The sequence below is a fragment of the Lemur catta genome, chromosome 11 (assembly GCF_020740605.2).
Source record: "Lemur catta isolate mLemCat1 chromosome 11, mLemCat1.pri, whole genome shotgun sequence".
NCBI classification, from domain to species: Eukaryota; Metazoa; Chordata; class Mammalia; order Primates; family Lemuridae; genus Lemur; species Lemur catta.
In genome coordinates this window covers 9,853,408-9,877,887 of record NC_059138.1, presented here as the reverse complement: position 1 = coordinate 9,877,887, position 24,480 = coordinate 9,853,408, and the positions used below count along the sequence as shown (strand labels likewise).

The 24,480-nt window shown below is 45.6% G+C and overlaps 1 protein-coding gene and 1 long non-coding RNA gene across 2 annotated transcripts; one reads left to right on the top strand and one right to left on the bottom strand.

Annotated features, from left to right (window-relative positions):
• Nucleotides 1–13,117: 13,117 nt before the first annotated feature.
• LOC123647206 lies at nucleotides 13,118–22,647 on the top strand. The gene is made up of 4 exons (XR_006738160.1): nucleotides 13,118–13,224; nucleotides 13,601–13,744; nucleotides 21,862–22,072; nucleotides 22,586–22,647. It is a non-coding gene; the product is annotated as an uncharacterized LOC123647206 (long non-coding RNA).
• LOC123647205 (olfactory receptor 10AC1) lies at nucleotides 18,471–19,597 on the bottom strand. The gene has a single exon (XM_045564498.1). The coding sequence runs from the start codon at nucleotides 19,510–19,512 to the stop codon at nucleotides 18,538–18,540; it is 975 nt and encodes a 324-aa protein (XP_045420454.1). The 5' UTR covers nucleotides 19,513–19,597; the 3' UTR covers nucleotides 18,471–18,537.
• Nucleotides 22,648–24,480: the final 1,833 nt, after the last annotated feature.

Below are 24,480 nucleotides of genomic sequence, written 5' to 3'. Positions count from 1 at the left end.
ATTACCACTGTAGTTAGGCCTTACTTCTCAATAACATGCAATTTATGTCGTGAGTTGCAGACATTTATTTAGATGTTTAAATAAGTGATTAACAAAAATAATGTAATGAGAGCATTTGAAAACCATTGATATTCACATTTTACTACCGAGTATGAGGTGATGGAAATCGACTGATTCTTTTCCAACGGAGTGAGTTCTCCTTCCTCTTCTAGCCTTCTTCCAGCTAAGGCTGCACCAGGCCGTCTCCCTTCCAGCATGCTGACTGGTCCTGCAGAAAAAATAGAATTAAATGCTACAGTTTTTCTTAGTAGAAATGTAATATCCAGGTATATTTCCTGCTCTTAAAAATACTTAATTAGTAAATTAATTAATCCATTTATTAAAAATGCATTGAGTTTTTCAGGCAATATGCTTTCAACCAACCTCTAGGAAATACTGCCTTTCAACATTAGAAAGTTGTGTTTAGAAATCAGCAGTGCCACAGAATCAAATAGGAAATTTAAAAAAATTAGATCTTGGGCCAATCTGAGACTCTGATGAGAGCATGTTTGTGAAAGCCGCTACATCCAAACAGAGGACATATGCAATACATCAGCATTAAGGAAACCACAGTGGAGCCACAGAATCAAATGCAAGAGGACTGAAACGCATAATTCAATTGAGGTTTCTTCTGTCTGGAGACACTGGCCGGAGCCAGTGGAGGGAGAGAGCAGAGGACCTGGATTGAGCAGGCATCTCTCGTCTCTGTCCAGCCCTGGCCCTGCAGTGGCCAGAAGGTATCGCTGCAGAAACTTATAGAAACTGGCTTTGGATTCTCAGGCCTGGAGGTGAGATTCTAAGGCTGGAGAGCAGTGAGTTGGGATTCCGAGTACTGCCCTCAGAAGCCTGTGGCTACCCACAGAGCCTGTTGCCTCATACCAGCGGAAGTAACTCAATGCTGATCTACGGTCTGTAGGCCGCTTGCTACCGTAGACAGAATTCTCACCTTCAGAGTTGGTGTCAAGGATCAAGATTCCCTCCAGAAGGTAATCAAACCATTTGAAATGAAAGAAAACATGGAGGCCCAATGTTTCATCCCATTCATTTTATAAGCAAGAAAACCAAGGAACAGGGGTAAGTGCTTTGCCCAGGTCTCAGATCTCCCTGGGAATGAAGCTGGCTCAAGGTTCCAGGTTGCACTGCACGGCTCGGCTCTCCCCGAGCTGATGGGTGAGGGGTGGGAAGGAGTTCCGGAAAGGCGTGGTCTGGGAAGGGAGGCACCTGTGGAACCTTAGGTGGGAGGCTCATGACAGGGATCTTGCCAGGTAGACAAATGCTGTGTGGGGAGTGGGAAAGCTTTGAATGAGAGGTCAAGGGGTCCGAGATCCACCTGCCTCTTCTGTTAGCCTGCTGTGTACACATTCCTCGACCTCCCTGAGCCTCAGTCTTTTCATTTGAAATGTGCGAATAAGGATAATGCCACCTCAAAATATCTTAAGATCACATGAACAAATGAGTATGAATATGGTTTGTAAAGTACTAAGTAATCACAGTGGCTATGGCTACCATATTTAACGTACTCAACGAGTCCATATTACTGAAGTAGATTCTGTCCAGTGAGCTGGGGACAGGAAACAACATGAATATGTTCATAAAGGTCTAAAAGCTAACACAACATGGGTCATAAAGTCCCTTTGCAATCAATTCTATTGCCTAAACCACCTATTAATATTTTCAGAGGCCCTGCTTATATAGTGAATAATTAAGACAAAGGGTCTGTGTGCACCCAGTGGGTAGGTAGTACCATGCTCTGCACACAGTGTGAGCTTAGTACATTTTTATTCTAATCAATTTTGAGGCTGTTTTAGATGATGATAAACTATTTTTACTGGTAGATAGTCTTGCTTTCAGCTTTTTGGGATAATTAGAGAATTTCATTCCACTTTGCTGAACTTGGTAAACATTCAGCCTGGTCTGATGGAAGGTGCTGGTAACAGATCAATATGGTCTGGCCTCCCTCTTCCAGCCTGGCAGGGAGGACAGAGAGGGTGAGTCAGCATGATTTTATCACAGGAGTGTTCAGAGGAAGCTCAATTATCACATCTGGTAACTGGATACATAAACTCTGGCTATGTAAACAGCCAGGCAGATACGTAGAAAAAAATAGAGTAGAAGCAAAAAAACAAAACAAAACAAAGCAAAACAAAACAAAACAAAAACCAAAAAATAGCCCATGCCTTTGCATCTTGAAAAAAGGTGTGGCTTAAGGTATATTAAGATTCATATAAGGAGACCTGGGTTCCAATCTGTATCAATAATCCAACTATATATTATTGGGTCAATTGCTACATTTTGAAGCCACAGTTTCTTCATCTGCAGAATGAGCAAGTTAAACTAGGCAAACATCAAGATTTCACCCAGCTCTAAAGCTTTGTATTAAATGAATACACATAAGCTATAGTTTAAAGCAGTATTAAAGTGAAAGGTGGATTCTTTGGTCTTCGATGGCTCTAAGTATGCATAGGTAGTGGGCCTGCAGGCAGTAAGACAGGGGTTACTGGGTTTAGGATCAAAGGATTCAGATCACACACCTGACTGATTGAGGAGGTGTCGATGAATGGGACCAGTGGACTCAAAACCAGAGACTAAGGAAATAGGAAAGGAGGCCGTAACATAGAAATGAGGAAACGATTCGAGTCAAGGCTGAAAGGCTAGTAGCCTTCTCATATGTGTAAACCTTTCAAAGTTCATCCCTGATGATTCTTGGATTGGAAGGACTCCTAACACAAACTTTTCCACCAGATCAGGGACCAAACCTGCCTTGGTTCCATAGGAGTCATGCTTTCTGGTGGTTGAGAGTATGCACCATCTCTTTTTCAAGAAAAGATGGAAGTCTATGTCTAGCTTTGGTTCTTATACCAACTCCAGCCTTTTTCACTCCTTATCTCCAACAGAATACAAATGCCTTGAGGCCAAGAAAAGAGTCCTTTCCCTTTTGAGCTCCATTCTTTAGCTCTTTGAATGTGTGTCCACATGTACTGGGCACTTCAGTTTACAATGTGGATTGGATGACTGACCAAGGACGAGGTCGGCGTCAAGTGGCTTGAAAACAATGAATTGCATCATGTAGGTCATGGGAAAAATCCAAACAGCCTCCAACTACAACCAGGGAGAAAGGCACAATGGAAGGTCCTAGGACAGTCCTGGCTGCTCCCTGGGGCTTCTGTCCACTCACCTCCTCCTGTCAACCTTCCCTGTGTGGACTTCCCGGGGCTGGGTGCTCACCTCATGCACAGGACTCACTGTGAAGGCGGAGGCAGCACATCTCTCAGGAAGTCCCTGAAGCAGTCTTCCATCCTCTTCTTGGGGATGGAGGTTTTACTATGTCAGTCTTAGCTGGTGACTTCTCAGAACTAGGAATCCCGAGGGGGCAATTACTTGCTCTGGGTGGATTCCTTACTCATTCCTCCCCCAGCTACTTCTCTGCAACTGCAGGTCCCCCCTCTTCTAAGTTCCCCATGGAGTAAACATTCTGAAAACATTTTATCCTAACTTTTAATTGTCTTCTAGTTTCTAGGCTAACAAGACCTTCTCTGACTCTTTTGGGTCTTTCACTGCCCTTCCAGGCTGTGGCATCACTGGGGACTTTCGGCAGGAGTCACGAGACAGGAACATTTACTTCTCTGGCCTGGCAGGAAGGAATTGAGAGTTGTTGGAAAAGGAAAGAGGAACTAAAATCTCAGAGCCTGTTCTTCCTAAAGGACAAAGATGAAAGCACCTTTTCCCCTTCTCCCACGCACCTGGCTTTAGTGACCAGTGACATCTAGTTTTAGAGCACAGAGGATGCATCACACAATAGAACTGTCACATCTGTGTCCTGAGAACCCTTAAGTCCCAGGTTCACAGTCATTAAAATATTTCTGCAGTCTCCTTGTTGGTTTCCCATATCACGTTTCTGCTGAGATGTGTTTCCTTTGCATATTTTCATACCACCAGAAGCATTTCCAGCTTTCACTAACCTTGTTCTCCCAGTTCTTGGTCATTTTCTCTGAAGTTTTAATCTCTTCACTGGCATTACTAGAAGGAGCAGAGGAAACAATGGGTCAGGATGGGGTTTTATTCCCAATGTTAATCTATTTATTTCTGTGGTAACAGAACATGGATGTTTGGTAAGATGGGAAGAAAAAACAGAGATATCAGTGTGACCCGTTAGAATTCTTTGATAATACTCGGCCCATATTGGCAAGATGAAAGTTTACTTATCCAGAAGATTTGTCACTATAATGCCAATGGACAGGAGAACTGTTGTTTCACTTCACACTCTTCCCCTTTGGGCAGCATCTGAAGAATTTCAGCTCCTTCCACCACCAGCTAAGCCCAGGATCCCAAAGAACCGGGAGCTTTCCCCACCTCGACGCCCACAGATGGGAAAAATTGCTGGGATGTCTGCCTGAGAGCTGCAGCCAAAGGTTGAGAGGGAGGCCAGAGGTAAAAAGAAAAGTGAGGGAATCGTGAGGGAGAAGAAGAGAGAGACACCTGAGAGATGGAGTTCCCAATGCACATCAAAGATGGACTCGGCATGAACTGATACAGGTGACCTAGGGGTAAAGGCAAAGAACTGTTGGGTATTGTGTTCCAGATTGCACACTATTGTCAGTTAATAAAAATGTTTCCATGCCGGCAAAAACAAAATGCATCCTTCCTACTTTTTCAAATATCAAAGTGACAGATGATATGTTACTAGATAAAAAAAAGTAGGTTAGAAAATATTAGGAAGAAGAACTGACAGGATGACCATAAAATATTAATATCAATGGGTTCTCTCTGGGTAATAGGATTATGTATATTTTCATTTTCTTCCTTTTTGCTCATTAATAGTTTTAAAAATGTCTACAATAAAGCATATTGTTAGTATGTATCCAAATGAAATTTTTAAAATTCTTATTGATATAAATATCACATTGAGACAGTGACAGTAGGAAATCAACTCCCTGTCTCAATGTCCAGCATGGCTGAATAGCCTTTGGGTGAGTGTTAAAGGGCAGAGGAAAGGCATAATTAATGTCTCAGCAAAGTGCATATGAGTACAGGTTTTGGATTATTTATACCATGCAAGGTAAACTGGTAAATATTCTATGGTGGTCAACACTCTGGGGTTTCACTCTGGCTTTCGTACAGCTTTGTGGTTTGGGGCAAGTCATTTAGTCTCCCTGGGTCTCAGTTTCCTCATTTGTAAAACAAAGTGGTTGGATTAGACCTGAAAGATCCTGCAGTTCTGGAATCCATGTTTTTCAGAGTGCACAGGACAGTATTTTCCTTTCATTCTAGATTCTAGATTCTGAGGTCTGAGACAAAAGTCATTCCATCATGGGTTCCAAACTGTGGACATAAGCAGATAGGAGTAATTCTTCCCTTTGAAACTGATTCATAACAGGAGTTGTATTGAAGGAACCAATATTTCATGCTCCATTTGGACCTGTGGCCCTTGGACATAGTGGGCTTCCTGCACTGTCTGTGTGGGCACAAGCCGGCTGCTCGCCCGGGTCTTCCCTTCACCCCTTCAGAATTCCCCCCTGCTACCCACTTTCCTACCCCGGACTTCCCCACCCTGATATCTCCTGCCACCAGACTTTCCTGTTACTATCAATAGTTTAGTTCACTCCCAAGGAACTCCCATATCTGGTTCTCAGTTACTAAGCTTTTCCATTCAGTTCTTTCCATCCCATTTTTATCAGAATTAACTTTTCTTCTTCTTTTCCCAGTGAAACGTAAGAGGTACCTTTTGAGAAACATGCTACTTGAGCCAACCAACCACTGCTGTACTTCACAGGAGCTTCAATAGCCTTGGATACAACTCATCACTAATTAGCTGTCTTGAGTGGGTCTGAGTACTGTTCTCTCCCTGTCTGCATGCCTACGAAAATTTTTAAATGGCATTTCTATGCTTTGATCTTCTCTCTGTGCATAATCAACTGTGTGACTTAGGGGAAACCACTCAAGTGGTGGTAGTGGGGATAAGAAAAGAAAGACTTGGCAACTAAAATTTAATGGACACTAAATGCTTTATAAGAATCATCTCATTGAAACCTTATGTAATTTTCTTATTGTATATTAACATGAGTTGGGTACTGCACAGCCCCTTTCTTGAACAGAAGTCTTTGCTTAATAGATTACAAGTATAAATATGGCATCCGGAACAGTCTTTACTTCAAGATCAACTTGCCTGCCTATGTGATACGGTAACAAATTTAAATACTTTTCACTGATGTTCCATGAATATTGTAGCTAAGTAGTTTTTTATAATGGTCTTGTCTTCCTGAGTCACCATCCTGATGTGTAGTGTGGAAAGGGGAGAAAAAAGCAAATGATATAATATACCAATTAAAAGTATCTCAGTGCAGTATAAATGGTCTTTTTTGACTTACAATAATCTTTCCAGGTAAATATTTTATTAATTTTAGGTTCAACCTTGTGTCAGAGTAGTGTTTTTTATTATTATTTATTCCGTTCTCAACATGGTTTCTGGGTATATGATAAAAACTGATGGTAACTCATGGTATTTTGGATGGGAGCATAGAACCACTCTTGTTTCACACTTGTCCTCATGCTTGTCCCGGTGCTGGCCTCTGCAGCTAGGCAACCACTCTCATCTTGAATTCACATGACAGGTTTCTGTTGAGATGTGGCTAATGTAGATCCCTGCTGTAGCATCCACTGTTGGAGCCTGTGGCTAGGAACCTGTGGACTGTTCCTTGTCAAGGCTCAGTGGCAATCCCTCTGTTGGAATGGTCCCACTTCCAGTTTTCTGATGCTAGGATTCCCCCAAAGATACACACACACACACACACACACACACACACACACACACCACCTCTAAGTACTGACTGATTTTCTCCTGGAGCCCTGGGTTGGGAAGTGCATTCTGTAGCCCTCAGCTGTAGGACTACTCTTTCTCACCAAGCTGATCCCCGCTGGTAGGTCCTTTGGTTGAATTTCTTCTGTAGCTCCCGTTCAAGCGTGCAGGAACGGGAGGCAGGCACCCCATGTTGGAGGGAGCCAGGGGCATGTCTCAGGCTGGCTTCCTTGGCACCCTGCTCCACTGCTGCTCCTCTGTTGTCCTCCAGCCTCTCTGGAGCCTCCGAGTCACCCTGAACACAGTCTCCTGGCAGGGCTCCAAATGGGGGTCAGAAAAGTGTTTCCGCCTTTGGCCCTCGCCTCATCCCCAGGGCCTTAGTCCTTTAGAGGGCTGGTCAGGACACATGTATTTGACCGTCTGCTTCTCCTACTTTTATTTTCCTATATTTTGCCCCAAACTTGTGCCGGAAAGGGAAGGTTTTCCCAACTTAACGAATGCAAGATTTCCCTTATCTCATATCCTGGGTTCCCTGTAACCTAATTTATCAAAATCTCAGTTTCCAAAGGTTAGCAGTTTTGATATAGATGCTTCAGGATCTCAGAAATTTGGGATTAATAAAGACAAAAATATATTGATCTAATTTACCCAAAGTATTATCCTTACATGTACTATTCCCCATACAGTGTCCATCTTGGACGGGGAAGCGGGCATCTCTTCTCTTCTTCATCAGATCATCCCACCTGCCCCCAGTGGACAAATTGGGCTTTCATTTTCATCTGCATGTGGCTGTCCCTCTCCTTGCCCTTTAGGGAAATTCTTCCATGGAATTCTTCTCCCCACTGGCCCCTAGCCTTCTTGCATCTCTGTGCCCCAGCCCTGAATTGGCGTTCAGCTTCTCCTTGGCCTTTGGCCTGGGTTGCCAGTGATTCAATCCCATTCCTTTCTTTCATGGATGCAACCGCCTGGGGCCGTGGATCTCTGTGGGCAGAGGAGGGGACAGAGGAATGCAGCCAGGACAAGTCAGACTGCAACACCAGCCGCTAGGAGATGTTCAGAGTGTGACCACTGCACATAGGCATGTGAAATATTTTGCTAAAAGCCTGTTTGAAAGGCCCTTTCCAGTTTCCCTTGCTCCGGTATGGGCTTGACCCCAAAGAGGGCACTGGGCCTGTGCCATGTCCTAGGGAGTGAGGGCAGGAAAATGTTATTCTGTCAAATTCAGAACAACTCTGTGAGGTGGGCACAGACCCGGCCAGGGGTAGACAACTGGTGAAGAGCCAGCCGAGATAAAAATCCAGTTACATCTGATGTCAGATCTCAGCTCTTGGGCTTTGCATTCTTTCCTTTCTGAAAGGAAGTGGCTGTAATGGGAGAACGTGGAGGTCTCTTCCTGCTCTGATGTTCTGCAATTCTGCACATCCAAGTTAGCAGAAGGAAAAGCAGTATCTTTCTGCCGTCAGGATCTCCTCCATGACCCAATGAAGCAAAACGATGTCTCTTAACACTCAGAAGGAGCAGAGAAAAGCTGGGTCCTGCCTGGGTGTTTCCTGCACATCTTAGATACAGTTTGCTTCTTGGACTTTAGATGAGGAAGCTGACTTGCGGTTATCTCTAGAGCCTTCTGGCTCACCTCCAGGCCTAAACTTGGGCCTCAATTTTGCCCTAACATTTTGGATCCTGTGATAGGCTGAATAATGGCACCCAAAAATGTCCACATCCTCTCCTAAATCCCAAATCTGTGAATGTTATCTTATTTAGCAAAAGGCCTCTGCACTTGTGATTAAGTTAAGGAGTTTGAGATAGGGAGATTATCCTGGGCAATCCAAGTGGGCCCAGTATAATCACAGAGTCCCCATAGGAGGGAGCCAGGAAGGTAAGAATGAGAAAAAAAGAGATGTCATAGTGATGGCAAGATGTTGGCATGATGTGAGGAAGGGGTCATGAGTCAAGGAATGCAGGTGGCCACTAAAAGCTGAAAAAGGCAAAGAAATGAGTTCTCCTCTGAAGCCATCAGAAAGAACAATCCCTGCCAAAGCCTTGACCTTGGCCCAGTGAAATTGATTTTGGACTTTTGACCTCCAGAACTGTAAGAGAATAAATGTGTCTGTTTTAATTCACCAGATTTGTAGTGATTTGTTACAGCAGCAATGGGAAACTAATACAGACTCTAATCTCCTTTCTTCTGGCCCCCAGCTTCCCCTGGCACTAATTCACAATTAACGATGCTCTGGCTTTGTTCTCCATACCTTGCCTAGTCTTCTTGAGTCTGACCTCCTTCTTGTGCTCCATCTGCCCCAGGTAGCATCACTGCCCATCAGCAAGGACATTTCTGCCCCTCACCTGGCTCTTTCCCCTGCTCCACCCTGGGATGAATCAGAAGGATCTAGTGGGGGCCAGGCAGGGAGGGAGGTGAGGAAGTTAGAAAAGTTAGAGAAGAGAGAAGAAGCCAGCTTGTCCACTTTAAGCTTTTGGGCTTCAGAGGTAGAAGAAGCCTCATCTTAGAATGAGGTTCAGAGTACTGATTTTACATTGTACTGGATATTTTTAAGACTGACATGAGAATATTTTGGGGACTGAAAGTGACTGAAAACCTTTTTATTTTCTAGGAAGAAGCAGGAAATTTATGCTACATGGTATGGATTTCATTCAAGGGTAGGGAAGGACCATCCCCGCAGTGCTGGTTGATGGTATGGGGTAAGGAAGAACACAGCTATTTTCTGATTACACCCTGTGAGTTCAGTTTGCTCAATGGGCCAGTTCCCCTTAGTTTCCAGAACACAATAGATTTGAGATCTGGTGGTCTGTAGCCTGGGAATCCCACTCTTGCTGTGACATTTTAACAAGACTTTACAATCTTCTCAGGATCAGATGTCCTCTATGTAGTAGAGGTGGCTTCATCTCCTTGGCAGACCCTGACCCCTCTGGAGGCAGCACAGGTGTATGTTCCAAATCCTGATGCCCGAATCTGAATCTTGGCTCTCACCTTTTGCATTAACGACAATGGGCAAGTAAAAGTCTCCATTGTCTCAGTTTCTTCCAGTGTAAAATAAGGTGAATGATAATATCTGTCTCATGGGCTCTTGTGAAGATTAAATGAGATAATCTGTGTAGAGCACCTAGCAGTATCCAGTTCATGACAAGCCCTCAATGAACGTTTGGCATATTTGTGTTGAACTTTGAACACTTTAGGAGAAAGGTGCTAGTCGAGCCAATGCCATGAACAGAAATTAATTTTTATTTCCTCACACATTTGCTTCTATCCTGTTGAGGCTTGTAAACTCAACATTTTCTTATTTTTCTCTTTTGCAAAATACAAGCTGTTCTAACAATTCTCTGCATCGAACACAAAGTGTTTTGTGCCACCCTTGGGAGGCTGTGAGAGATATTTTGGAGGCAACTTTTCAGAAGCTCCTTTGGTTGGAGTTGCTCCTTAAGCTCCGCATTAAATGCAAAACACTTCAGGGCTCCCTCCCGTCCTGGAAGCCAACTATGGCCCACAGAGGGCTGGTGGGAGGAGCTGAAGGGAAAGGTTGGATTCCAGTTCAGGGAGCTCCCTTCTGGCCAGCTGGGGTGGACCTGGGGACACTGGAACCAAAGGGAGGCCAAAAAAGGAAAATAAGCAGAGGGGCTAGGAATGATTATGCAAGAGCAAATTTGGGTCCCAAAGTTGTTCACAGAGGCACAGGAGCCCTTTCCCATCTTGCCTGTGTTCCTGATGACAGAGAACACACAGCCAGTGCCCTGAAGAAAGGGTGGGAAGGTGATGGCTGCTGCCCTGAGAAACTGCCTTACAGACCCCTCCCTCTCTCTATCCATCTCTAAGTCTAGTGACAAAGAATCCGAGAACATTCCCCCAACTTCCATTAAAAAAGATGACAGTCCAGCTCTGATCTTGCTACGAGGGTGTTCAATTTCTCCTTTATCCATGAAAAGAAAAAAAAGTTTACATTTGTATAGTGCTTAATTAATTTCAAAGAATTTCATAGACACTCAAGGAAGGAAAAAATTGAGTCAGAGTTAGGCTACGCAAGGCTCACCCAATGTCAAGTATTTCCTAAGTGGAGTCGGGGGTCTGACGCCAAGCCTTATATTGAATTGGCTCTTTAAGTTTTAAGTGCTTTAGTGGGAGAAGTACTATAATCATTATTAATATTGTTATCATCAAATGTACATTTAAAATCCTACTCTATCAATTGGAGCTAGCATTAAGATCAGTGGAATGATTTTGAAGCCTTCTGCTTATGAAAGAGAAATATATTTCAAGAAAAAATGATCTCTATTTCAAACACCATTGATAAACACTTTTAAGTTATTTAGGTTGTCCAAATATTTATTCTAAAGTTATTTCTAAGAAAAACTACACGACTTTTTAAAATATTAAAGCTAGCATATTATTTAAACAATCAAATTTATAATGCCATCAGGTTATATTTTTTATGACTTATATATGCATTTTATTATTGGGACCCTTGCATTAAAAGCATGTACTTCTTATAATATTTTATAAGGCATTAGAATATTTATTTCACTACTTTAAATTATTTTAAAGGTTTATAGTACTTTTGATACATTTTTGGCCACATAGAGGATTAATTTAATGGCAATTTTTCATCAGAAAACCAGCCCTCTATTTGTGATATTGTTCTTATAGGAAAATACAGTGTGTTATATAATGTTGTATTCTTTGATAACATAGTTTTCCAGGAATATTATGGGGAAAATGATTTTTTTAAAAATGTTTGGAGTGAATTTCTTCTGTTAAAGCTTTTAATTTCAGCTTCTCATGTAGTGAAACATTTCAGCTTTAGTAATGACATTGGACAAAGCTGAAATAGGCCCATATTTTGCAAACATCCTTGCCTTCTGGCAGGGATGTCATTGCGTCGTCCACGTGGACCATGAATCCCAGTGCAATGATGACAGGTAATTGATTTCAGTGTGGAGGTTGATGGGGGGGCCCTTCCATATCCCACAGCAAGCCTTTGTAGAAATCACCTGAAACATCTTTGCTCTTTTCCTGAAATCCCATTCCCGTTATAGCTGACCTCTTCCCCATACCTTAGGCTTCCTCAATCAGATGCCCATGCATGATTTTGTTTCGGGAAGCAGTGAGGTGAAGAAGCAGGCGTCTCATGTAGAGAAGGAAGTGGTGGGAGCACCCAGCTTCTCAGGGCTGAGAGTCTGGTGTCCGGCCCCCAGCAGGATATATGGCCTGCCCCCAGCACAACTGTGGGGTCCTCACTAGAGCGGCCCCGCTGTGTGGTGTGGGTGGGTTCCTGGCTTCATTGTCTCCATGCCTGACTCCACAGCCCTCCTACAGATCCTGCAAGTCTTTAATGTCCCTTGTAAATGACCTTTCTGTTTAAATAATTAGAGTGGGTTATTTTTAAAAAATGCAACCAAAAGTCTGACCGATCTGCCCTATTGATCTCAGTCTCACCCCCAAGCCAGTTCTCAGTCTGTCCTGTCACTTTGCTGACCTCCTGTCTCAGAACACCCTCACATAACAGGAAAGTGCCAGAGAGCAGTTCAGCAAAACAAAACCGCAACCACCTTGGATCCTCAATTCATCCAGGGGCAACAACGACAAAATCAACAGCACAGATGCAAGAGCCTGGAGAGAGAACTACCCAAGACCTACCCAAGCAGACACGGAAAGGGGAGACTGGACACCTGCTTTCTTCTTTTCCTGCTATTCCAACCAACAACCCCCTGCCCAGGCCCTACCCTTGGATACACGTACACACTCATTTTTTCCCAAGGTGTGTCATTGTGAGGTATGAGGCCTGTGGTATAAGGCTAACAATCGTCTTTGCCTAGAATAGCTTCAGGACCTCAGCACCGATCCTGTCCGCCAGAAAGTATCTCCCATTCATGGTGCCTTCCTGGTAATAGCTAAGAGTGTCAGGCACTGTTCTAAGCACATTTCCTATATTAACTTTAATTGTCACAGCCCTGTGAGGCAGGTGCTAATATCAACTCCAGGTTATCCAGTGAAGACTCAGAGGTCAAAAGAGGCTAGAGTAACCTGTCCCAGGTCACAGTCAGGAATTGGAGGAAACAGAATTCAGACCCAGGTGGCCTGGCTCTGTGCCCCTGAGATATGGCCTTGCCACCTTTCTCTAAGAGGCCCAGCCTTGCCTCTGCAGGTGCCATGTTCCAGCAACATTCTGATGAAGGACTTTACTTTTCTCTTTGTGGTTGTTTGTTTTAATTGTAATGACACAGAATGGATGAAATTCACTTTGTTGATTGTTTCCTAGAAGGTAGCAACTACTTTAGGGAGCCTGGAGACAACGTGGACCTCTGTGATGAGACACTAAGACCAATAAATCAGCTGCCAGGGGAGGAGGCAGATGCTGCAGGGCATGTGAACCCCCCGGGAGCAGGTGAGTGAGCCAAGTGGTGGTGGGTTCAGGGAGATGGCATGGTCGGGAGGCCCCCTGCTCCCATTGTAATGTGAAGAAGGTGCATTTGCCCATCGTCAGGAGGATCATAGAAATCTTGATCTCCTCCATGTGGGACTGGGATTTCAGAAGCTCTGGGCAAAGACTTAAGTCATTAGTAGACTTAATATAAAGGCTTAGCTGTCATCGACAACTCAAATTTCTTGGAGAAATGTTGCCCCCCAAAGGGCTACACAAACATTACTTCTTGAGTGAGCCTTGGCTTAGATGAGGGAAACTATCTCGTATCCAGAGAAATTTTATCAAAGATTTAATATGTATCTTCCACATTTACTTCACTTTTCCTTTTTCCTTCCAGATGAGGGTGCTCCAGCTCCCTCCCTTCTTCTAACTTTCCACATGGGGAGGTATTCACTGACTGGAAACTGCAAGCTCCTGGTGACCTAGCCACCTCCCCTCAGCTGGAAGTTCTATGTCCAGGAAAAAGACCAGTGAAATCAAGGTAATTGGCACTTTCCTTTCTTAAAGATGTTCACATACCTGGGTTCAAAGCACAGAAGACAGTAGCAGTAAGTAATATATGAGCTCTCCGAGGAGGTGGGTGAAGATGGATCTGGAACCCAAGCAGGAGGATTAAATTTGAGCAGGAGGAGGGCAACCTCTTCCACTGTAACTGATTTTCTAGAGGGCAGTGGTTCTCAACCTTGACTGCACCTTAAATTTGCCTGAAAGGAGCTTCTGCTAATCCCGCTTCCTGACCTACACCAAGACCAAGTAAGTCAGAATATCTAGTAATGGCGCTCAGACATCGGTATTCTAAAATGTCTTTGGGTGATTCCAGTGCACCGCCAAGGAAGGGACCCTTTGAGATAGCAGTATTACGGAGTAATGAGATTTGTCTTCAACAGTACTAAGCACTCACAGGTATTCAGGAAGTTAGAGAAATAGGATTGAGGTTTGTAAATGGGGTGTATAGAACCCAAGACAACGGAGTTGAGAGTGTTGGTTCAAGTAAGAGTTTATCCAAGAGATCTTGGGTTTGAAGGAAAGCAAAGGAGCTTCCCTTTGGTGGCTGACAGATGGAGAGAACATGGGGGGCCGGGGGTCGGAGCTGTTGATGCAGGTGATGAGGGAGGGTCTCAGAGCAAGAAAATGACAGCTGGGAAGTAAGAAGCTGCGGTGGGGAGAGATTTGGTGAGGCACTGGTTTCATCTCCACGGCGGGATTTGTTACAGAAAGACAACTGGACTCAGGAATGGTCCCATTGAAGGGCCAAAGAAATATTTTATTCCACACACACTGTCCTAGGTATCATTTTTAGAGTCTGTGTGTGTACTAATCACATTTTTTATTTTATATATTTGATGATGCTTCAACATCTTGGGGGCCTTGCTGGCCTGGGAGAGACTGCCCATTCCAATGCTAGCTAATTCCCAGAGATAGCAAATGCTATCCTGTGAGTATGCCATTGTTACACAAACCAGTGAACCCAGAGCCCATGTCTCCAACCACCTCCTTCATCTAACTCTCACATACCAAGCCGACATCTCCCCTGCCCTAATCACCCAAGGGCGAGGTGGATAACTAGAGACCATCCTTGTACTCCAGAGCCCACTAACATTATTCAAACTATCCAATCCTAGACTTGCTCAAGCTTTCCACCCCACCTCCCCCATTCCTTCCCATAGAACCCACAATCAAGGCTCTGGCCCATGTTCTCCCCACTCTCCCTCTGCCTCCCGACCAGCCCGTGTGCCTCCCACATGACCCTGCCTGGCATGGTGTGGCCCCTTCTCTTGGGAACCGTGAGTAATACACTCTTCTTTCAAAGGCAGCTATTTCTGTGTCTGTCACTTTGCCCTATCTGAATAAAACAAAGCCTGGTACAAATCTTGAAGCAGTGTTAAATATGTTGACATTCAAAATGAAATTCCATGTTATTTCCCTCTCCAGGAGTTGATTACATGGGATTCCAGTGGCTTCTGCACAGTTTTTCGGTATTGGTGGGGGCCTGGCCGTCACTGTGTGATTTCTGAGTATCTGAGTAGACAGCGTTTCTGTGTGTGTGCTTTGTCATTTGACCCGCAAGGCCTTTGCACATGCGTTGCAGAGGTTTGCACAGGTGAATTTGGTGCTTTCTGGGCTGGATCAGGCCTCTCTAAAGCCATTTCTGGCTCCAGTGTCATAGTATTCTAGAAATAGGAGTATCATTTGGCACTCTTGATAACTCTATCCTTGAAACTTCTTTTTAGTTTCTGTGACACCACAATATCTTGAATTTTCTTCCACTTTTCAGATTGCTCTTTAAAAAAAAAAACAAAAAAACAAAACTTCTGCTGTGCATTCCTCTTCCTCTGCCTATCCTGTATCTTTATTTTGAAAAACATTTACTGAATAAGTAACACGCACGTATGTAAGGAGGGTATTCACTGAAAATTTTGGAACTGTCCCCCTCTATTCTCCAGTCAGACTTTTACTTCGTCACCAACATGTGTGTGTATGAATGTGCATGTATAAAACACATAGGACAGCACACACACATTGTGTATTTTTGTTTATGAATGCTAGCATACCACAAATATTGGTCCATTGACTCATTCATTTAATAATTTATTGAGCATCTACTCCACGCCAGACACTCTTAGGGACCATGAGCACCATGGTGAGTAAAGCACACAACTTTCATAGGGTTTACATTATTTTGGGAGGAATGGGCAATTAAAAAGTGAAAAAAGCAAGTAAGATAATTTCCAATAATGAAAGATGATTAGAGATTAAAGCATGACAACGTGAGAGACGGCAGAGAGGCAACATCACACAGGGTGATCAGCGAAGGCCTCTCTGAGGAGTCAGTGCTGGAGTTGAGACAGCATCTGAATGACAAGCGGCCCCTGGGAGGATCTGCGGAGTGGACATAACAAGGGGAAAGGCCAGATGTGCCAGAAGAAGAGAGAAGAGTCAAGGATGACGCTTTGATGCATACGATCACGCACCTTGCTTTTTTCACTTAACAACTTGTATGAGACCTGGTTTCCCACCCGCCACAGATAAACCTGCTTCGTATTGTTGGCAGCTGCATAGGGTTCCATCACAGGATGACCCAACATGTATTTAATCAGTCACATATTGATGGATATTTAAGAAATTTCTAGGGTTTTTTTTGCTAATTTCTAGGGTTTTTTTGCTAATTCAAGTAATGCTGACACGAATATTTTTGAACATTCATATTTTCCCACAAGGCAAATAAATTTGTAAGGTCAAACCCTGGAAGCAAAATTATTGAAACAAGTGATACAAGTGATTTTAATTAATACTGCCCACTGGCCCTCTACAGAAGTTGTGCAAATGTATCCTTCCATCAACAAGGCCACTCTATTCAATAAACAGTGCTGGGAAAATTGGACAGCCTCATGCAGAAGAATGAAACTGGATTCCCATCTCTCACCACATACAAAAATTAACTCAAGATGGATTAAAGATTTAAATGTAAGACCTGAAACCATAAAAATATTAGAAGAGTGTGTTCCCTGGTTCCCTGCTTAGCTTCCCCAAGTTACCTTTGAGGGTTCCATCCCAGTTACCCTGAGATCGCTATCAATCATTCTGAGAGCAAGTGTACACACTCACTACCTCTAGAAACCGTCTTTAATGTCCCAGGAAGGTGGCTCCTCATGGGCCAGAGGGTCTACAAAAGCTTGTGGCCCAGGCCCTACATCAGCTGACTTTCTGAGTTCACTGGCCTTCCTCAGAGTCAAGTTAGTTAGTGGGCATTTTAATTGACTTCCAGATGATTTGAATCAAAGCAAAGCAGTCACTTTTTCCAAAAGTCATTTCAGACAACCTCGTAGTCTCATCCAGAAAACCTTCCTGATTAATGTCACTTGTATCTGATCATTACTTCCCATTTGTCATCCCTTAGACATTCAGTTGGCACTAAATTATTGACACTTATTTCCCTTTGTTTCTTTTTAAGTGATCCATATGTACCTTTGCATGTTCCATTTTAAGGGATCGGAGGACAAGTAGAAACCTGGCAGACCGCTTAGTCTGGCCCTCATTCTGCAGTTACACCAACTGAAGCTGGAGAGGGAAGGAAGGAATGAATGGCCAAGGCCGTGGAGTCTCAGCAGCTCTCACGCCTCGGCTGCTCCCTTCCTCCACTCCCTCTCACGCCGGCCTTCTCCCGAGTTCTGGCTGGGGCTTCTTCTCTTCCCTCATACACTCTCCCTGGGTGGTGTCGCCCACCTCCATGGTCTCAGGAGCCATCGGTCCCTCCTCCTGAACCTCTCCCCCAGCTCTGGACCTGTGCATTTGCCTCCTCAACCAGCATCTTCCTAGGTTTGTCCTAAAAGCCTTTCAACGCGACAGGTTTGAAACAAAATCCCTCCTCCCCCTCTCTCCCCACTTGCTCCCGTGTTCTCCTTCTCAGCAAGGGCACCGCCACCCACAAAGGACCTAGGTTAGAAGTGGACCTTAACTTTTCTTTCTTCCTTGCCCCTTCTCCAATCAAAGTCCTGTCGTGCCCACGCTAGCTATCTCTGGACTCTTTCCGTGCGGTCTAATCCCCTGTGCCGACACTCTGGGCCAGACTCCGTCGCCTCTCGCTTAGACTGCGGCAGCAGTTTCCTAAGTGGGTCTTCCTGTCTCCAGCTCATTCACCAGCCTGCAGCCTGAGTGATCATGCGGGAGGGCAGGTCTGCACATCCCTCCGTGAATTCAGATCCCTCAGCTGTTTCCAAGGCCCTTCCCAGTGCGCCCCAGCCCCTGTGAACCATTTCTGCCTGGGGCAGTCCTCACCCTTCTGTTTCCCTGGGTAAGCCCTATGCAGCCTCCCTTTCTCCACTCAGATGTCTTTCTCCTCCAAGAGGGAAAAGTCTGGCATGGGTAACCCGTCTTGAGCCACTATGAGGCCTCCACCCATCTCTGGTCACTACTTACACCTGGCCTTGTCACCTAAGGGTCTACAGCCTTGTGGGGCCATGAGTTATGCCTTCTTCATCACCGCCAGCCCAGCACCTTGCCCCGGCTCCTGCACGTGGCAAAAACTCAGCAGGTACTTACGGAACCACTAAACCCAGGTCCAGGGCTCTACCCCACATTTTCTAGGCATTCCTCAGGGGAGGGGTGGAGGATGGGGAAACTGCTAGGAGGCTCTCCTTACGCGGACACTTCCGAGTTCTCTTTCCTGAATCCAGTCCTTGAGTCCCCCTGGTGGCTTTCCCAATGCAGACACCTCATGACAGGGAAAACTTTAGGGAGCGGAGCTGCGCACTTTGGCCTGGTCCCCGCCTGCTGTCAAGGCTCACACAGACGACCCCGGGCTTGGCCTGGCCGCCGGCGCCCCAGCACCCTGCGGATGGCGGCGGTGACCTCGCGGTTGCGCAGGCTGTAGATGAGCGGGTACAGCAGCGGCGTGACATTGGTGTAGACCAGCGCCAGCGTGCGGTCCAGCCGCGGGGAGTAGCTGGCTTTAGGCCTCACGTACATGAAAGTGGCGCAGCCGTAGTGCAGGAAGGACACTGCCAGGTGCGAGGCGCAGGTGGAGGCGGCCTTGCGCCGGCCCCCGGGGGAGCGCAGGTGGCGCAGGGTGGCGGCGATGGCGCCGTAGGAGGCCAGGATGAGCACCGAGGGCAGCAGCAGCAGCACGAGGCAGGCGCCCAGCAGCGGCAGCTCGTCGGCGTAGCTCCGCGTGCAGGCCCGGTGCAGCAGCGCCGTGACGTCGCAGAAGAAATGCACCAGCAGGCGGGAGCCGCAGAAGGGCAGGTGGAAGACGGCCACCGTGAGCCCCACGGCCACCGCCAGTCCCCCGAGGCAGCAGGCCAGAGCCAGTCGCGCGCACAGCCCAGGGGTCACCACGGCCGCGTAGCGCAGCGGGTGGCAGATGGCCACGTAGCGGTCATAGGCCATGGTGGCCAGCAGGAAGCATTCGGCCCCGCCCAGCGCCACGAACATCTGCATCTGCAGAGCGCAGCCCAGGAGGGAGATGGGGCTGCCGCTGGCGTGGCCAGGCGCGGTCAGGTCGGCCAGGGAGCGGGGCACCACCACCAGCGTGTAGCAGAGCTCGATGGCTGACAGCTGGCACAGGAAGAGCAGCATGGGCGGCCGGCTGGGCACCGAGGCCACGGCCACCAGGATGAGCAGGTTTCCGCTCAGGGTGGCCAGGTGCACCGCCAGCAGCAACAGGAAGAGCGCGGGCCTCAGGTGTGGGAACTCAGAGAAGCCTTGAAGAAGAAAGCCACAGGGCATGGTGGCGTTGCTGGGGCTGTCCATGCACAGGCCCACGGAGGCACCTGGGGGAGAGAAGTGAGTGAAGGGCGGGCTCGTGGGCCCGTCCTCTCTGGCCTTGCGGGAGGAGAAAAGGTCAAGTGTAAGTTAGAGGTGAGCCAGGAAAGATGGCTGCACAGAGGTGACAATGGTTCATGGGTCCATTCCCAACGCCCTCCCCAGGAGGGTATCTTACTGACTTGTTCAGCACAACAGCGCAGTTTTTGCTGCCTCCTGGACTAGAATCCCTAGAGTTGCTTTGTAAACGTGCTCTTTCCAAAGAAGCCTGATTTTATTCCCTTTCTTTGCAATGCATCGCTCCTGACTGCCGTGTGCCTCCATACTCTTATTCTGTGGGTCCATATGGCCGTGAGTATTATGTCTGCAGCACCCTGATTCCCCCGAGGCAGGGAATGTCTTTAGTCCCTGCTTCTGTTTCTTCCTGCCTGCCTGCCCCCTCTCCCACTCTGTCACTTCTGAGTTGCCTTCTGTGGCAAGTCACAGAATCACAAAAAGGTGATGAGGGCTTTAGAGATCATCTCGGGCAACTTTATAATTTTAAAGAGGAAAATAAAGCTGGGGTGGGGGGAAGGGGGGTCGTTGAAAGACTTAACTACTTATAGGAAGTTAGGAACAGAATCTGCATTCCTGAGGCTGAATGCAGAACTTTCCATGACCTATATGAGGTTCTGAGAAAAGGTCACCTGGGTGAAGAAATCCCTATTTGTTTGGCTTTCAACAGAGACCCAGGTCTGTGCTAGGCACTGGGGCAGACACGCAGGCAAGCAGGGCGTGCTTTGTGGGAGGGCCTCACCGGGCGCCTCAGGAACGACATGTCCCTAACATTTCTGTTAATACTTTGTCAACGTGAGAACAGGTGATGTGCATCTGTTTTAACTCGCTTTCAGAGTTAGCAGGACATTCCAAATTTGCCATCCGAGTGTAGTTTCTTTCTAAGTATTCTCTGGTGACTCACGTGCAGGCAGCGTTTGGAAAACACTGATGGTGGGCAGGTCAGCTGCAACGGAGGCAGCGTGAGGCGGTCGGAGGTTGGGGACCGTGCAGACTGGAGGGGGAGCTTGGAATTTTCCAGCAGATATTAATGGTATCTCTTTTTATTGCCTTCTCTCTTTTTTTTATGAATTTTAATTGTAAGCTCAAATATTTCCTCTTGTAATCACTGTTTATAAGCAGTGTTGGAGGTGGAGTCTGTCCCTAGCTGTGACACCGCAGAGTGCAGTAGCAGTAAAGCAGGGTCACAGGGCAGCTGGCACATCGGGTGAAAGAGCCGGAAGGAATGCAGAGAGCTGGGCTTTTGCTGTCTACCGCTCCCTGCTGGGGGGAGAATTCTGGGGGTGTTTGTTTCTCAGTGTCACCCCTTGCTCTTTCTCTCCTGTCTGAGGGGAGCACATTCAAATTGATGTTGTCAGCCTCGTGGAGGAAGAGTAGGGTGTTATTTTGGGTGGGTCTGAGGGAGGCACAATCATTTCCCTTCCGTTTTACAGCCTCCACTTACCAATTTTTCTGCCACTGTTCAGTCAATAGAGGTAACGTAATAAACCTGTGTGGAGTGCCTGTTCTTTGCCAGGTGTCGCAGCTTCAGGTGTGAACGAGAGAGAGGCCTGGCTGTCTCGGGGGTTTCAGGCCCGGCAAACCGCTGAGGTGCCCGCCACAGGGAATGCCCATGGCAGCGCTCTCTCCCCCGCCCCCCGCCTCTGCTCGGCCTCTTCTTGCTACCCATGTCCTGCATGGTGGGGGCAGGGGGTGCAGGAAGGAGAGGCAGAAACATTCCGGTTCTTTTTCCCGCCTGCTTATGCTGCACCGAAACGTAGGTGAAGAGCAAGGCTGGTGAGGGCACCAATAACCGGGAGCTCAAGGTGCTTTGTATTTTACAAACACTCATGGAAGCTAAAAGAAAAGCTGATCTCACAGAAGCAAAAAGTAGAACAGAGGATACTAGAGGCTGGGAAGGGTAGGGGGGAGGGAGGGACAGGGAGAGATTTGTTAAAGGATACAAAATTACAGCTAGAGAGGAATAAGTTTCAGGGTTTCATACCACTGTAGGATGACTATAATTAACAATAACATACAGTTGCAAATAGCTAAAAGAAGGGTCTTGAACGTTCTCAATGCAAAGAAATGATAAATGTTTGAGATGATGGATACACTAATTACCCTGATCTGAGAGCTATACATTGTATGTATTGAAACATCACTATGTACCCTGTGAATATGTACAATTATTATTTGTCAATTAAAAAACTAAAATTAAAAAATCAAAAAACAAGGTCATGTAAAGCAAGCCAGATGGGTCAATTAAATGAACAAAAGACTAACGAGTGTTTCCCCTCTTAGAGTTTTTAGGAGGAATTGTCACAAACTCTAGGAATATATGTTCAAGTGCATTTTCTCTGGGAGGAGGAGGGAGAACAGACATTCTCAAAGCATCAGTGATTCAAATCCGGCTCTACTTTAGCAGAAGAAGCTGCAGAGAGAGAAGAAAACACCACCAGGCCTGCCTGAGCCACCCTCCTCTAGGCACAGAAGGGCAGATGTTCTCTTTCAGGTGATTAATAACCTCAACCATGATACCCAGCACTAAGAGAGTGCCAGGCAAACGCTCACAAGGACTTTACACGTCTAACTCCCTTATGCCGAGTGACAACCCAATGAGGTCAATGGACTCTTTTTATACCCATCTTACGGCTGAGGAAATTGAGGCCTAAAGGAATTAAATGTCATACTACTAGGTTAGTGGCAAAGCCAGATTTGCTCCCAAGCAATCTAGCCCCTGGCAGTCCAGGTCTTGTCCACTATGTAGTCTTCCTTATCTTCCCTCTCCCCACACATCCTTCCCATGGGGCACATCCTACCTCTCTTCCTATCTCTCCCTCCTTCCCCAGACTAGAAGTTATCCACAGTCTTCTAGGCATTTCTGTCCTCAGGTTTCCCTTCCCTGACATTTTTCTTGAGGACATGTGGATGTGAACAGTAATGCAGATAATGTAAGATAGCAAGTCTAAAAATAATTTCTCCTTAGCTTTGACATTCGTCGCTGCTATTGTTATTGTCCTGGCAGATTCACTTTTCTAATTGTGTAAGTCTCCACGGAGGACCCAGGGAGGAATGGCTGGCTGGTGGCCCAGGACATCTGGATGTGGCTGGAAGCCTTGCTGGGCTGGAGATGCAGATCTGGGCTTTGATTTTTGCTGTGCAGAATAATTAAAATGATCTGTAATTATGATGCTTTAAATCTGTCATTTCAGTAGTCAATTGAAGCACTTCTAAAGAGTGGTGTGGAACAGGAGTTGTGAGAAGCACACAGGTCAGGCCCCTTCAGGTCTTGAGGAGTCCATATAGAGTGCTGAACCAAAATGCAGCTTAAAGGTCAAATGATCTAGACCCTCATGTTCTAGCACAGCAGTCCCCAACCTTTTTGTCACCAGGACCATTTTCATGGAAGACAATTTTTCCATGGACTGGGGGTGGGGTGCGGATGGTTTCGGGATGATTCAAGTGCATTACATTTATTGTGCACTTTATTATTATTACATTATAATATATAATGAAATAATTACACAACTCACCATAGGTTGGGGACCCTTGTTCTAGCAAGTGAGGCCCAGCCTGGGATCTCAGTGCTGTCTTTTGGCAGCAGAACTGAACTAGAGCCTAGTTCTCACAACTCCTGCCCAAATGGTTCTATTTCTGCAAGAATTGTCTTTTAGAGTAGACGTGAACCTACTGATCTAGTATTATAGTTTAGAAAAGCACCAAAGGAGAGGTCAGAGCAAAATTTTATCATTGTCTTGTAAGAAATTAAACTTAGATTATGAATATGCCTGGATTTCTTAATTTTACTTGATAACTTGTCGTGGGCCTCTGGTCTATGAATTTATATAAGTTATTCTGGAACCTATTTTTATCCAGTGCCTCTTTTTAGGAATAACACACTATACATTCAAAAGATAATTTTTTTTTTCTTAGCCTGAATCGTTGATGAAGTAATAAGAGTCTCCATAGTTTATTTATTTATTTATTTTTTGCTTTGTTGTTTTCTGGGTGCTTGACTTGGGGAGAGGGTTAAGTTAATTAATTCATCCAGAGCCTCAGATTTCTCACTGTGAATGGGGGGAATGAAAGAGTTACTTGATGACGATTCCATGAAATAACATGTGCAAGTTTCTGGTACAGACCTGACACATAGTAGGTGTACAGAAACACTGAAAGCATTCGTACTTTTAGCCTTTATTACTTGACAGGCTAAGGCCATATTTCCTCTGAGTATTGATCTTTCCATCAAGGAACTCTCCTCACCTCTTGATTGTGTCATTTTGGGTGACGTCCTAGCACTTTTTCTATCTTCCTGAGGTCCAGGAAGCAGAGTGGGAGTGTTCTGGGTGTGGGAACCTCCTCAGAAGATGAGTAGATATAGATACAGGTAAGTCTGTCTGTCTATCTATTCACCTATATCTATTTATCTTCTACCTAGCTCGATATCTCTAGCTATCTTTCCACTTTTTTCCTCTTAGGTTTCCTACTGTCTTTCTGAGACTGTACAAGCTATGGAAGAAGACATGTCTGGATTCAATGAACTTCAGTCGATATACTCGGTTTCCCTGATCCTTAGTGGCTTTGCATATGAATGTAGATGATGGTGCCCAGTTCACAGGGTTGCTGTGAGAATTGGGCATATTATAAAGAAAGCCCATCACACAGTGCCAGGCACAAAGAAGTTAACAAAAAGTGGTTACTAATCACATCATGTTACTTCTACAGTGTTAGTCTTCGGGCTCCCTCTGCATAGCGGCGACAACTGTAATTACTATAATGACTCCTTTTCCTATGTCCTATGGGCCTTTTCCTTGGTTTATGACTGATAACTTGAAAATAATTTATGTATGTTTGCATCATGTATTTTAAATTTAAATTTGTTTTCTGAAATGAATTACCTTGAATTAAAACTCATTATTT